The following is a 16441-nucleotide window of genomic DNA, read 5'->3' on the forward strand; positions in this document are numbered from 1 at the left end:
AAATATTTTACTTGAAAGTGTGCTGATTTTTTTTTCTGATCACTTGGTTACTCACAAATCTATCAAGATAATGTGTTGAGAGTGATGTTCTTTTAAATGATAGTGAATCTTTGATTTTTTTGAAGTAAATCACTGTTCTTGAATTAAAATAGCTACTTAGTATTTGGCTACTGTCTCATGAAATCAAGCTATAACTGACCTTAATGAAATGTAATATAAATTGGTACATAATTGAATATATTATCTAACCTATTAGATTATTAAATTTGGCCAAAAATTCAGAGTGAATTGTAACAAGTTATTCTAAACTGCGTTGATTACAAAGCATCAAAATATTTTCTATAATCAACAAAATTAAAAGCAAAATATAATTTTCAGGTTAGAAAGTTGACTTGAATATTGTGATTAAACTGATGGGTTTCCTTCCTATTGTGTCTTATTAATGAGGAAAAAGGAAGAGGTTAGTTTTGAAGGAAGCAAGCAGTTGCTTAAGGAATAAAATTTATTTAAAAGTTGGTATAATGCTAATTTATAATATGTGGTTATTTTAAAAAGATATAATAGTGTTTGTAAACCTATTCTTGTCTTACTAATTTTACAAGCTCTATTTTTCTAAAAATTTATCATTGAGATTTCATAAACTATTCTGCCTCACAATAGATTTCATACATGTCCAATTAAAAATTTTTGTATATCCAAATAATGGATGAGATGGATGAAATCCAATTTTTAGCTGATAATGTGTAGCTTGTATGTTCTTTATGTGTGGTAAGGTGTGGTAGCCTTTAAAAGGTAGAATGAGTTTTCAAGGTTTCTGTTGCTAAGTTAGAGGTCATTTTATAATTAGATCGACAAAGATGATTCATGTTTGGCTATACATAATTATTAGGTGATATTTAGTGATTTACTAGTTTTCAAGTATAGTGTACATGACTGGCATGTTCTTTGGTGATTGTGGTAGTTGGTGTTGGTAAATTTAATGTATTTATATTTTAGTTTGAAACTAGTAATGCTGCTTTCTTGAATAGTGTTACCTTGATTTGGATTCTGGATTATGATTTTTTTTACATAGGTTTAATTCAAATTCTAATGCTTGTTTTTCTTGGATATTTAAAATTGGATTCTTTTAGTGATAAGGGGTAGTACGCTATTTTGAGAGATTACTTACTGAGTAAGAAAGACTTGAGGTTTTTTGTTTTTTTCTTTGTTTTTGATTTTGTTTTTACTTGCTTGAGGTATATGATGAAGTAAGAGGCGGTTTGGATACTTGGAATTTGACTTGAAGTTATTTTTCCCTTGGTAATGGGCATGGTTTAGATTTTCTACTTTTCGCCCCCTCCACTGCCAACCAATACCAGTACCTTGTTGAAACTGGTATTAACCAGACTTGATCCTACTTGGATTTTGCTTTTCCTTTGAGGGAATGGATTGTTAATACTTCCATGTGTAGATTTGGGGAAAATTTGGGGGGTATAAGCTTCTGGTCTGTTTGGTTAACATGGCTGTTCATGGTACTAGATTCTGGAATTTGCCTTAAGATTCATGTTTGAAGTAATTCTGTTTTATGGTTCTTTGCTTTCATATTTATAACATTTACAAAGCTCTTCAATGGGTTAAAGAATTTTGTGAAAATAGAACTAAGAAAAATTGTCAGTTGGTGTAATAAAAACCAGTTGGCTTTGATTTTTTGCTCTTATGGAACTGGACACTAGGGAGGCGCTCTTGAGTTGTAAAAGTTAGTTACCCCTTTTATTACTTGTGGTGTGGGAAAAGATTTAAAATTTTTCTTATTTGTAGAATTTTGACATTATTACACAAAGCTTAGATATTAGGAGATTAAGCTTTTGCATTTATTTATAAATCATGTTTCTTGGGGTGGGGGTTAATTTTTTTAAACAAGATTAACTATTATTTAATCAATGGCTCAGTCTAAGAACTGCCCCTCTTTCAAAATGGCTTGATAAAGCACCACTTCCTGTCCAGAGAGGAAGTAATTTTAGCTCAAGGACTGAAATATTTAGCAGATCTTTAAACAAAAGGAACAAATTACATTTTTGTCTGGCTTGAAAAGGGTGCTTGAACCAGAGGGGGTTAAGATGCCCTCCCTCCTCCCTGTGGGGGTGATTTGAAGAAGCCATAGGGTGTGTATGGGTGTGTGTGTGTGGGGTCCTTAGGCTCCCTTCTTAGATGGAGGCTTGCTTTTTTTTTTTTTTTTTTTTTTTTTTTTAGTAGGAATGAAGGGGTGGGTCTATGGTACATCACCTGAGTTGTGGGGTAAATGTAGAGAGTGTCAATCAAAGGCAGAGCTCTCAGAGCTGGGAAGGAGGCTCTAGATGGCGGCTGTGCCTTAGAGAGCGCGCTCAGCTCAGCTCCCTGCCTTCTCCACACTTTACGCAACTTTCTCTAACTTTCGGGCAGCCTCAGGGGGCCCCCGCAGCCCCCTTCTTTTCCTGGTGACCTGGTGGGGTAGATTCGAGCCATTTTTACGGAGAAAAGCAGCTTTTAGGGGGTCTTTTTTCGTGCCTTGTTGGAAAGAAGAAGCCCGTACTGAGAGCCAGGTCGTTGTTTTTTCCAGCTTAGAAGCCATGGCGCACCTCCATTTTTGTGCGCTCTCCTAATGAGCTTTTTCCCCCGGACCTTTTTTGTATTAATTATCGCTTATTTTTTTTAAACAGTAAACCTTTTTGGATAGTTTTTATTTATTTTTTGTTCTTAAGAGGACATTTAACGTTTATTTTTTAATTATTCGGGAATCTAATGTTTTTCTACTACTAGATACTCTCGGTTTGGACCTGCTACATGGATCAGGTAGGTTCACGATTATTAGTGATAATTGTAAAGATTGCTGCAGTTTAATTTGTTTTATTTTTTGTAAATTTGAGTTGTTCTCGGATGACGCAATAAGATAAAGAGATTGTTATTTGTATCTAGTGTGTTACTTTGAGAAACTTTCCCTATTGAGGAGGATGCTTTCCTCTGGTTGGTTTATCTTATGTTTAAAACAAAAAATAAATTGTAAAGGGGTTAATTGTATTTATACTTTTCGATATTGAGGTTTTGTATTATAACAGTATCATTGCAGCGTCAGGACTTTGTTCCTGATAATGAAAAATCATTGATAGAAGCTCTGGGACCTTACCTTTCTTTCAACTTTTGACAGTAAATACCTGAGCACAAGACTTCAAAGCAAACACAGATTCACCTCCCCCCTTTTAATATTTAAGAATTAAAAGATGATGAGAAATAAGGACAAAAGCCAAGAAGAGGACGGTTCAGTACACAGCAATGCATCGAGGTATGAGCTATCAACTTTCTCCCCCCATTTTTTTTTTTTGTGGAAACCTCAGCATACATTGTTTACCTTGACAGCCATGGATTGCTGTCTGTTTGGTATTGAATGTTTAACTAATTTGGATTCCCCTTTTTTAATCAGTGACCTTGAGATTGCTAATATGCCACACCCTAATTTTTTGGTAGCAATTTCTGAAAGTTGTGCTGTGACTTAAGGCCCCATATAGTAGTCAAAAGGTATGATACCTTTATCCAAGGAAGTCTTTCCTGTAAATTACAGTTTTTTGGACATTAATTTTCAGTTTTTAGGTTTTTGTGCTGCAGAAAAATGACCTTGTCGGTTTAGCCATTGCTGCATTGCACCATTTTACATACAAGGCAAATTTTTCTTTGAAGAATCTAGTATATCTAAACTTTAACTGAGGGCCATAGAGCAGCCTTGTAGTAGTAAATTATAGTAAATAGACACTAGAGAAAGTTACATGAATGAAAAAAAGTACATTTTAAAATAAAAATCCAAAAAGACCTCTTTGACTGATGCTCCTCTGTTTATATTTTTATTTGACCTTAGAATACTTTGATACACTTAACATTTTAGGAATTTTGATACTATTTATCAAATCTTTTACTTGATGGTTACAGTTCATGTACCTAAAATCAAAACTGATCACAGGAGTAGGGAATGCTTTTATTTGACTTAAAATACTTGTTTAGTTTATTATGGTTATTATGTTCATATTTGTTTAGTGTTAAAAACTAGGAAGATTATTTTCAGGTGCATTTTCAAAGTGTAGATTTAGACAAAACAGTTTGGTAGAAAGGAATTTTCTCCCACTTCATCACATTTTAATTATAGGTGCTTATATTTAGTCAGCATTCCAACAGAATTTATTGTGGTTTTATTTTTTATTTTGTTCTTTATTAGAGAAATGTGGAATGCTTTATCACCATATGAAGTTTGTAAATATGCTATAATTAAATCGTGATATGTTTTCCATTCAGGTTTTAGTAGCTTGTAACGAATAGGTAATAAAGATTCCAAAATGTTACCGTTGTATAATCCTATGTTTGATAATTTTACATATGTGAATACATTGGTTAATGTACTTAAGAGATATTATATGTAACTAGGGTATTCAAAAATTTTAATTCTGTATAGGTAAAAAAAAAAAAAATGTGACCAATTGCCTGGTATCTCCCCATCTCTTTATTTCCCCCTCTCCCAATTTGCTTTTGCCTACTTTGAAAACTGTGTAAAGTACGTCCAGTGATATTAAAATAGATTAGTATTTTTGAAAGTGTTGTGTATGGTTTATTTTTTATATCTGTTAAATTTTGCACACAATAAATACTTAAATTTTAAAAAATGAATTGCTTAACTTTGAAATGTTTCTCTGATTTTAATCTTTTTTTTAAGCCTTTGGCTTTTTGATTGTTACACAGTTTGGATCATTAACTTAGTAACTGAAATATTACAGTTTTTTTTTTCCTTTTAATGATGAAAGTGAAATAATTTAAGGACAAGAAAGACTATTGCCCAGTAAATACTAAGATGACTTTTTGGGGGATGGGTAGATATCGGGGGAAATAGGGGACATTTGAGTTAATAGAAAAGAGAAAATTTGATATCTAGGTATATCTGCCAAACTTGTTATTATAGGCCCAGTACTTTAAAATAGTATTCCCCTGGGTTTATAATTTGCATTATTTCACATGGGTGTTGTTTAGCTTTTCTATACAAAGATTCTGTTAAGCATCATTGATCAAGTTGTGTGGTTTCTAATAAAAAAAAGCACATGGTGATGTTGAATTTTTGTTTTAGCTTTCAACCTCCGAAAATACTCGTTTGACCCCCTTAAAGTTCTAGTATTGTGTTTATAATTGAGTGAGGACTGTGCACTTGTAAAAGAGTTTTTCAGGTATAGTTTTATTAGTTGTGAGCCTATCCTGTTCAAAGGATTCATTAGTTTGAGAAACTTCTTTCAAAAGATGAAGAAATATCTTATAAAAATTAGTTTACTTTTCAGTTCATGTGATATTTTGAAAAGCTATATATATACACAATGTATATTCATGACTTCACTTCCTTTTCAAATTGTGAAGCCTTCTGTGAAGGATGTTGGTAATGTGTTAATGTAATTGGGTAACATGACTTCCTTGATTGAAGGCTAAGTTGAAAGTTAGCAAGGTAGCCCAGGTAACTGGTACCCTAATTTACCGTAATAACTCAGTTCCTGGGGCAAGAAACATCCTTTCTCACCACTTGTTTCTGTTGAAACTATGAAGATACTTAGTTTCTGTGGTGTAATAAAAGTATGCTCTGTAGGTAATATTAGTGAAAATGTAACTAAGGACCATAACTCAAGAAAAGGAAAACACTATACAGAGCGAATAAAAATTCCTCTGAGAATTAGCTAGCAAGAAATTCTAGAGAGAGGGACTTTGACTAAGTTTAGAAGACTGCTTCTTTCTTTGATGCTTTTGTAAATATGGAACACTTTATAATGTTTAGGAGTACATATTTAAGTATTTTGTAGTAATACTGAATAATTATGTGCCACCCATTACTGCAGCTTGATATTTTTAAGACAGGAGTACTATTATGTGGAATGTTAAAAAAAACAACAACAAAACACAAACCCTAACATTTATTATTACTGAAAATTGAGTCCCTAGTTGAATCTACCTTACCTCTAAGATTTCTTAGCACTATTAGTACTGATATGCTTTAGTAATTTCTGCATGTTTTCAAAAAGAAAATTGGAGTACTTTATATTTCTAGTTTCTAACATGTAAAATGCAGGATTTTGCTGGCCTAAGTAGATATAGGTACCAAGACCATAAATGTTGATGCAAGTAATTTAGAAATTGAGGATAGCTTTATACTGTTGGAAGCACGGAAGGAGACAGTGTATGGGGGCTGACCACTTTTATTTCTGTTGTCTTATCACATACACTTTAAAATTGGCATTTATCTTCATATTTATGCTAAATAACAATCTGGGAAGTTTGCTTTTGAGCCTGTTTCCTTCTAAAATGCTTACATTTCAGACCTCAATCCCCAGTCTCTGAAGAAGCTTCTATATAACAGTTACTCTAAGAGGCAAGGGGGTGGTGGTAGTTAGCAGTTGCATAATGCAGCATATTGTGGAACCGAACATGCAGTTTGTGGCAGCCATTTTATGATCTTGTTTCTTATAACCTGGGATTTTGAGGAGAGGATTAAATGTAAAACTGTGCATGATACTTAGTTCTGTGAATTAAACATAGTCATTTATTACTTCCATGATGTTAAAATGACTAGAAATTAGATGTGACAGGACAACTAAAATACAAAATTCATGGCATTTTGGTGCAGGTCCAGTTCAGTCACAAAATGGCTGTTCCTTTGTGCCGCATAGCTGACAGACATACTGCATTGCACTGTGTACTCTAAAAACAGCAGGAAGTTGCTGGTGGGGAGTTCAAAGGCCGTCTTGTGTTGGCTGTGGAATCTGATTGGCTGTTAGCTCACTTAGTAACAGGAGTGTCAACAGTGGAGGTTCTGTAGGAGAGGCTCTGCCTTCCAGTGATGTCAGCCTTAGCTCAGTGCTTGTCAAAGCCTCGCCCGCTCCTGGCGCTGTAGCTACTGCTTGCTCAGCCAGCTGGGGCCACGTTGCTTTTACATTCCCATGTTTTAAGAGTAGAACAATCAACTAGGAATCTTTTTTTTTTTTTTTTTAAAGCTTGTGTTTAAAGAAATCTGTCCGGAAATGGATAGTCTGTTAGGATTAGGTATTAGGGAGGACAATACTGAGAAATAGGTTTTGTGCTAGTCGACCGTGCATTCCTGCTCTTCGCCCTCCCCTTCCCCCCTCCCTTTTGCTCTTTCTACACAAGATCATTTGCATTTACCGAGTGAATTCCTATGCACATTTAAAGCTTATCTGCCCCTGGGAACAGTTCTCTCCTCCCTCTAATTTTGCCTTTGGAGAAAAAGCTCGAGATTATAATAGAAACCTGTTGTCCGAATACTTAAAAATGGAAAAAACGGAAATATATTTTGAAAAAAAAAACACTAAAATAAATAATTTTTCTTTTCTCCACAGTGCCCAATTCATTATTTAGGGCTGTTGCTTCTGTGTTTTCCATTTACTGTAGAATCCTGTTAGGTTTGAATATTTAACCGTTTAGTTTCTTGCTCTTCATTGCAACCTTTTTCCTATCAGAACAACAAACATGTATGCCTCGTTCCTTTAACTGCAAGATTTTGAAAATATGTTGTAGTAGTTACTTATTAAAGCATAATCTAGCAGAAGAAGATAGTTTAAACTTTTAATTAGTTAATTTTAAAGCTGATGTAGAGTTTTCATGTCATGGCAATATTATAATTAAGTCAAAATAAAGTAGGCTGTATTAATAACTAAGGAAGTATAAGAATCTGGTTCACACTTTAATATTCTGGAAGTGGTTCCTTTTGCACCTTTTTGTTTTAGTAGAGCTAAAACTGATTCCTAAGCTGATAGGAGAAAGCATGATGTTTTCCTTTTTTATATCTTTTTTTTTTTTTTTGGTGAGGCACTCAGGGTTAAGTGACTTGCCCAGGGTCACACAACTAGTAAGTGTCAAATGTCTGACATTTATAACTTTTTTAAAGAGGGAAAATATGAAACAGTGGTAGAAATTATTAATTGCATCCTTGAACTACAAAAATCAAACACATGATTCTGGGGAAGTAAATTGTTTGAGATCTCATCTCATGTAATCTTAATAAGAATTCTTTTGCTAAAATAAAGTTTACTTTTGGGAAAGATCCAAAGGGAGAACTGCATTCCTAGGAGGGTCAAAATTTTTTATCATGCATTTTTCTGTAAAGTGAAGGCTGTTTTATTGACTTAAGAAAATATGAGATGGTCAAATACAAATTTGGTTGATGCTGTCATCTGTCAAATGCTGATTTACTTAAAGACCTGTAACTTTAGTTACTAATTAACTGCCTGGAATATTGTGAGAAATATCTTGTTAAAAGTAACAAGGGCTACATCTCACATTAATAGTGAATACAACCAATGGAGTAAAATTGTCTTTAAAAAGTGTGGGTTTGAAAAAACTGCAGATGTATAAATTTTTGTTCTTATGTTTTAAAGTAAAACACAAAGTGAAACATGGTGTAGAGTTTATGCTTTTTTTTTTCTTAAAAAGAGCTAAACCTATGATTTATTTGGTATATGGAACTCATATAGTGCCACTTACATAGTATTTTAGAGTTGCCAGGGTCACATTGCAAGCCAATATGCAGAAAAAGCTTATTAACCCAAGCATTTGTGACTGAGGCTAGCTTTCTCTCTGCTATGCCATCCTGCCTCTTCATTACCTATTTAGAATTATGTTGGGGGTTTTTCTTCCGAGGAGATGTATTATAGCTAATTGTATGTTAGCTTTTTTGGGGGGGGGGGGGGGGCTAGGCAATGCAGTTAAGTGACTTGCCCAAGGTTGCACCACTAGTTAAGTATCAGGTGTCTGAAGTTGGATTTGAACTCAGGTTCTCCTGACTCCAGGGCTGGTGCTGTATCCACCGTGCCACCTAACTGTTCCCCGTGTATGTTAGCTTAAATTAGAGATTTTTATAAAATGAATTGAAGTTACTAACCTGTGATATACATAAAACCAAATCCATGGCCTATAAATATTTACATAATTCTTTCAAGAGTGAGTATTTATGTCTATTCTCTGCTCTTCTCTACATTCTAACTTTCAAGAGAAAAATGTAAATATAGTGGCTAGAAAAGAAAGCTTTTACTCTGAATCTGTACTCTTACCATTGATTCCTTGTAGTTTCAGAACCGTCTAGCATCAAACTTAGTGATTCAGCAGTTGTTGACTTTTCCTAATGAGAGAGCTGTTGAGGAAAGGAGGCAGGACAAGCAATACTTGTGGAGAGTGAGAGTAGTAAAACTGAGAAATATGAATTGTTGACTTCTTAAAAATTTTTTTCTTAATGAGAAAACAGTTTGTTTTAAAAAGGCAGTTTACCCAGTGATGGAATAAAATATTGCTCACTGGTGGGCTTATTCTAACCTTCCTCTAAATTGACCAAGTATTTATTGAGCATTATTGTGTGTAGGCCTTTTTGTAAATGAGAAAGGATATCTTGATTTTAAACAAAGGAATTCACTAATTTGTTTTTCATTTCCTAGCCATGCAGAGAGATTTTCCATAATGCCATAGGTAAGACTATGAACATTAGGAGAACAAGTAACGGTAATTAGTTCTAATGCCTAGAACAACTAGGGTGATATCACATGAATCAACCTGTAGTAGTATAATTTGAGCTATAATATATTGTAAATTTTATGTAGCCCTTTACATTCGATTCAGGAAACATCTATTAGGGGTATTATACAAAGACAAATTAAATGATTTCTGCTCTCGGGGAGTTTACAGTGAATTTTTGGTATATATTTACCAGTATACAAGAAAATGCAAAGTATTATTTACAAAGTAACTTCAAGAGGGTGCTAAGTCCTTTCTTGAATAGTGCAAATCCTTATTTTACAGATAAAGAAACAGTTGAAGCTGACTTGCCCAAGTACTTTAGGTAGTAAGTGACCGAGGATTTGAATCCAGATCTTCCCATGTTTTTTTCCCCTGTAAAAGTGTATTCTTAAGGGATTGTAGGTTTTAATGGAATTAGATTCTTTTTAAACATACAGAAATGATACATAATTCAAAATGAGTCAGGTCCTTCAGAGTTAGTTTTCTTGGGAAACTATATACTTAAAAAAATCCTGTAGTTCAAAGGATATTAGAATCTGTAGAGGGAAGGGGCATTAAAGCATATGTTCAATAAAAATATTTTGGGCTCACTCAGGGCCCTTTTTACAAGCCATACAGATTGAATCTTTTTGTTTTATATTGCCAAATTATGGGTAGATTAGCCATTGTATTCACCAGAATTTGCTTTGAATAATGGCTGTTTACAGAAATCACATAAGGGTAATGAAAAGTTATAGAGCAGTCATAGAGGCAGCTTTTAAAAAAAAAGTATCAATTACTTTATCAAACTTGTGAAGTTTTAGCTGAATTTTATAGATGAGAAAACATTCTTAGAGAGGTTATATGATTTGTCCATGGTCATAGACCCAGCTGAGCCCTGCTGTTTTCATGTCATCAAATTGTCAACAAAGGAATTTCAAAAGAATTTTCAGTAATTTATGGAATAAGTGGTATTCTTTTTATTTTTTAAGATTTGAATTCTTTGTAAAGGGTAACATCTATTTTTACAATACCTAGTACTTTTAGTAAATCAACTATTAGTTTATCCATCTCTTAGGCATTATGTGTATTACATGAATAGCCTTTAAAGATTGCAAAGCATTTCACATAATCTCATTTGAATTTCTGAACAGTCACATGAGATATAGGTACTACCGGTATCGTTTTCATTTTGCAAATGAAAACTGAGTCTGAGACAAGTTAACTGATTAGTCTGTGATTACACAGTTAATAAAAGTCAAGAGTCTGTTATTTGAGTCTGTTTTTCCTGACTCCAAGTTAAGCCCTCTATCTTCTATATCCAACGTGTCAAACGTGCTGCCCACAACATCACAGCAGTGCAACTAGGTTAACATGTAATTGGAAAATATTTAACACAATAAATATACAACAAAACAGATAACATGACATTTTAAAACTAAGTCAGTATGCAGCCTGCAGTGATTCTTTTATTTTATGGCCCTGTTTATATTTGAGTTTGATACCAGTCCTCTACATCGTGTTCTCTTCATTAGTACATAAGCTTGATGGCCGGGACTATTTCTTTCCATCTCTTTTTATCCACAGTGCCTAACACATAAGAGGTGCTTAATAAATGTTTGCTTAATCGAATAGATAATATATAAAATCATAGCTCTTGAGTTGCAAGGGACCTTAGGGAACATTTTCTAGTACAATCTCATTTTACAGATAGACAGTAATTTCCAGTCTAAAGGCTGTAACATACTGCTATTTTGAGTTGTTTTCATGTTCCCCATTTCCCTCTTTATTTTACTCTCAGGCATTCATTTCTGTTGTCTGTGTTCTTCTGTGAACTTAGCCTTTTTCTAGTTTGATTTTCAAAAGCAGTAGCTACTTAATAGTGATCTTCATCTAGTTAAAATTAATTACTTAGAAAGAAATATATTCGGTTCACCTTTGTGAAACTTCTTGTAAAGCCAATATAAACTTTTCAATATGTGAATGGCTTGTTTTCCAGTAGTCTTCATTGCAAGTGAGTTACCTCAAATTATGTAACAGGTTATGTGTCAAAAGTTTTGGCAAAGTCACTTCTTGCCCCTGAGTTTTTGGATTGTGTGTAATTCAGTGTATTTTCCCTTAGAATCAATGTTACTAGGTGTTTAGGTTCCCAAGCCAGACAGAAAAGAAAGTCTCTTAAACTGTAACGTACCTGAAATATTCATATTGCAGTTTCTGGCAAGCCAGAAACACTTTCTTCACACTTCTGTGTGTCAGAAAGAGAATATAACTTCTTTGCTTCATTCTTAACAACTATTGAGGTTAAAAGGATCCTAAGATAGTGAAGGTTCCCTGATTAAATCCTTTTCAATTTTACCTTGCAGAGAAAAGTTGAGAGTAGGTGTTAATGGACTTTTTGGACACTCAAGATTAAGGTAAAAATCAGTATTTCAGCGGAAAAGGCATTTTCTTCCTTAGCTGGGAAGCATTTTATTTCTGAACCTGAGCAGGAGAGAAGAAGGAACAAATCTGGAGGTTTTAACAATTTTAGGGGTAGCCAGGTGGCATAGTGTAGAGTATTGTGCCTGGAATCAGGAAGACCTGAGTTCAAATACAGTTTCAGATACTAGCTATGTGACCTTTGTCAAGTCACTTAACCCTGTTTGCCTTAGTTTCTTCATCTATAAAATGAGCTGGAGAAGGATAGGGCAAATCACTGCAGTATCTTTGCCAAGAAAGCCCCAAATGGCGTCATGTAGAGTTGAACAACAACTGACATAGTAGGTGCTCAGCACATGCTTGTTTGGGCAGCTAAGTGGTGAAGTGGAGCGTGCAGGCCCTGGGGTCAGAAAGACTCTTCATGAATTTGAATCTGTCCTCAGACACTTACTAGCTCTGTTATCCTAGACAAATCACTTAACCCCACTTGCCTCAGTTTCCTTAATCTGTCAAATGAGCAAGAGAATGAAATGGGAACCCACTCCAGAGAACCCCAAGTCTTGAAGAGTCAGACATGATTGAAAAACTACTAAACAATAACAAAGCAATTTTAGACCAACCAGGAGATGAACCAAAGGTCATGGTGTTGTTGGCTGGAGTTTGGGAAGGGGAGGTCCAGTAGGTGAGGCTGCTCTGGAGAGTCATCTTATTTTTCTGGGCCAGCTATTTTAAGGTGGCTGTCCTCTTTGAAATGGAATAAAATTCGGTTAGCATCAAGTGCATACTTTGTGCCAGCCGCAGTACTAGAATCTTAAGAAGTCATTTGATCTATACCCACTAGTACATAACAATTTAGAATGATGGTTGTGGCCAGTCTCTTAAACCTGGTCAGTGGAAGTGAATGAACTACGTCTCCTGCGCCAGTATTAAAGATTTCTAGGGAACCTATTCTTAGAAACCTGGAATCCTCTCTGTTATACCTTAAGGAGATTCGGATACCTTTCAACAGATACCACAAAATTTAAGGAGGGGCCATATATTCTGATTCTCAAAAAATAAAGAAAACAGTGTACAGATTATGGTCAAGTTAGCTTGATTGCTATTCCTAGGAAAATTCTAGAATGAGTCATTAAAAAGATGAATGAAATCATCATAGAAAAGGCAGCAGTGATTATAAAGAGCCAGCATGGCTTTAGGTAGTCAACAAATAAGTGCCTACTATGTGCCAGGCATAATAGATCGTGTTAACTACCCTCATGTCCTTTTTTGATAGGATTATACTAAATTAGTAGATGAGGGGAATGTTATAGATATAGTTAGCCTAGATTTTATCAAAGCATTTGATAACATATGCTGTCCTTTGGAGAAGATGGTGAGATATGGCTTAGATGGTAATACAGTTAAGTTATATGACCTGGTTGGATGGCCAGACTCAGTAACTTGAAGTCAGTGTGGGAGAAGGTCTACCCTGGAATACCCCTGTGATCTCTTCCTAACCTTGTGCTGTTTAATCTTTTTTTTTTTTTTAATCAATGGCTTGAATGAAGGAATAGGTGGTATGCTCATCAAATTTGTAGATGACCCAAAGCGGGGAAGGAGTAAGCCAACAATAGATGGTAAAGTCAGGATCCAGGAGGGTCTTGACAGGCTAGAGCACTAGGCTGAATCTAGAAAGTTGAAATCCCCAAAATCCCATAAAGATAAATATCTTGTAAAATCAACTTAACAGATATAAGATGGGGCAGGAATGGTTAGTAAGAAGTTATGCAGAAAAAATATCTTGGGATAAGCATGTCATTTATCGGACTGAAAGCTCAATATGAGTTGGCAGGGTGAGATAGCAACTAAGAAAACTAATGCAATCCTGGGATGCATTAAGAGAAGAATAACTTACAGGAATAGGAAAATGACTTCCACTGTACTCTGTTAATATTAGAAATCATTTGAATTATTGTACTCAGTTTTAGGCACCATGGTTCAAGAAAGACATTAATAAACTAGAGAATGTCCAGAAGAGAGCAACCCAGATGGTGAAAAGTCTTGAGTCCATGTTATGAAGGTTGGTTGAAGGCACTGGGAATGTTTAGCCTGGAGAAGACTTGGGATGGTGGTGTTGGGGTAAGCATGATAGCTGTCTTCAAGTATTTGAGGGTTCTCATGTTGCAGAGACGAGATTTATTCTGTTTGGCCTCAAGTGGAAGAACCAGGAACAATGAGTAAGTTGCAAAGAGCTAATTTCAATTTGATGTCAGGAAAAATTCATAATAATTAGAATTGTTCAAAAAGGAAATGGGCTGTTCGGAGGTATGTTTAGTTTCCTGTCCATGGAGGTCTTCAAGAAAGGCTTAATGACAAGCATTTGTTTGGTATGTTACATTGGGAACTTCTTTCAAGAATAGGTTGGCATAGATGTACTCTGAATTTCTTTCCAAATTCTAAATTCCGTGATTTTTTGGAAAAGTTTATTTGGGGCATACTGTGTGTAAGATATTGTGAAGAGTATTTGGTATGTAGGGATTTGAAAATTACTGGCTCTGACTTTTAAAGGAGTTTACTTTCACTGGGTGGGGGGTGGGATGGGGAAAAAGACTAGAGGAAAATGCTTGTGCATAGTTAAATATAATACAAACTAAAGTGTGATAGTGTAAAGTGTTTTAGGAAAATTTAAGGAAGAATGAACACATTCACTTAAGACTATCAGGAAAAACTTAATGGAGGAGGCAGCTAAGATGAAGTGAAGGATTCTGAAAGACAGTTTTTAGAAGACGTGGAGGAGTATCTAGGCATGGAGGATCATATTTGTGGATATATGGAAATGGGAGAACACGTGTATACTTAAAAAATAATTAGTAGTCCAATTTGGCTAGAAAGTAAAGTACATGAAAGAGAGTAGTGTGAAATAATCTGAAATGTTAAGTTGGAATCAGATTAGTCTTAAATATCAAGCTAAGGAATTTGTATTTTATCTTACAGACAACATAGAGATTTTAGAAGGTTTTTGATTAAGGGAAGTGACAGTCAAACATGTACATTTGAAAGAATTTTGGCAACTATGTTGCATGACTTTTGAAGAAGAAAGGGGAGAAACTGGATCCTGATGACCACCTAATAGTGGCCTAAACATCTCGAAGTGCAAAATAAATCCTAGCTACCACTACAGTTTTTTTTTGGTGAAGCAGTCCGGGTTAAGTGACTTACCCAGGGTCATACAGCTAGTAAGTGTCAAGGGTCTGGTCTGAGACTGGATTTGAACTCAGGTCCTCCTGACTCCAAGGCTGGCGTTCTATCCACTGCGCCATCTAGCTGGCTCAACAACTCCAACTTTTGCTCATGTCCTTGGTGTAATTCTTAATCACAGAATTAAAAAATCACGACAAAAAAGCAATGAAACACCTATGTAAGGCCAGAAATCCAGCACTTAACCAACAGAACTAACTAAAGGTGGGGAAACCAGCTCAATATAATTTCATCTGGTCAAAGTCAGACAGTCAGCCTAATGTCAGTAGGAGTGCACATACATGACTACTGCTGTCATAAAATAAAACCATTATTGCTTATCCCAAGTAATTCACCTACCATTATGACAGTAGTAAGTGAATGTTGCAGAGATATTCTTGACAGGAGACTCCTAAGAATTACAATTGCCCCAAAATGGAACAGATTCCTGAGGGAAGTACTGAGCGTTCCATTATTGGAAGTCATCTACATCCTTATTTACTTGTTTCTATTCCTACCCATCCCTTAAAGTCCAACTCAGAAGCTACCTCCTCCACTTGGAAACTCATGTAACACTTTGCTTTGTATTTAGAATGTCATTACATGTTAGTAAAATATTATGTGCGTGTATGTGTACATCTAAACATGTATATACATGTGTGTACACGTGTGTGTGTGTGTGTGTGTGTGTATTAGCCTCCACCTAGATTGATTTGATTTGAATGCTGCTTAGGTGAGGGGTAGACTAGGTGAACTTCTAAGGCCAAATTTCCATGATACTGTGTCACTTTGTCTTTTGAAAATTTCATGTGTAGGGGGCAAAAGTTGAATGGAAAATGGAACTCAAATTCCTATCTTCATTGAATTGGTGATGATTCAGATTATCAGGCTCTTTCACCATCCTTTTATAATTGTGTTCAGAATTTCAGATCTCTACTTATACTTTAATAATCTTCCTTTAATAATTGTTCCAGGCACCTATGTTTGCAAACTCAGGGTCAGCATCCACTCCTGTTTCTCCTCCACCCTCCATATCCCGTCGGTTACCATGTCTTGTAAATTCTATCTCTGCAACATAGTTTAAATCTCTACCTTCCCACTCACATGGCCATTCCTCTGGTTCCTTTTTCTCCTCTTAACTGGATGTATGCAACAACCTCCTAATTGGACTGATGGCTTCTGTTTTCTCCCCTCTCCAATTTATCTTCGACATAGTTGTCAAAATAATGTCTCTTAATCACAAGTCCAACCATGTTTCTCTTTTACTCAAGAACATTCATTT

The 16441-nt window shown here is 35.1% G+C and overlaps 1 protein-coding gene across 1 annotated transcript in view; it reads left to right on the forward strand.

The window, feature by feature from the left end:
* Positions 1-1082: 1082 nt before the first annotated feature.
* The window catches only part of CHD2 (chromodomain helicase DNA binding protein 2), a 129652-nt gene continuing 114293 nt past the window's right edge, over positions 1083-16441 (forward strand). The window contains exons 1-2 of the mRNA XM_027851981.1: positions 1083-2808; positions 3161-3295. Of these exons, the coding sequence (XP_027707782.1) occupies positions 3234-3295 (62 nt within the window). The 5' untranslated portion in view covers positions 1083-2808; positions 3161-3233. The remainder of the gene's footprint in view (positions 2809-3160; positions 3296-16441) is intronic.

The sequence above is a fragment of the Vombatus ursinus genome, unplaced genomic scaffold (assembly GCF_900497805.2).
Source record: "Vombatus ursinus unplaced genomic scaffold, bare-nosed wombat genome assembly UNPS02009205.1, whole genome shotgun sequence".
Classification (NCBI taxonomy): Eukaryota; Metazoa; Chordata; class Mammalia; order Diprotodontia; family Vombatidae; genus Vombatus; species Vombatus ursinus.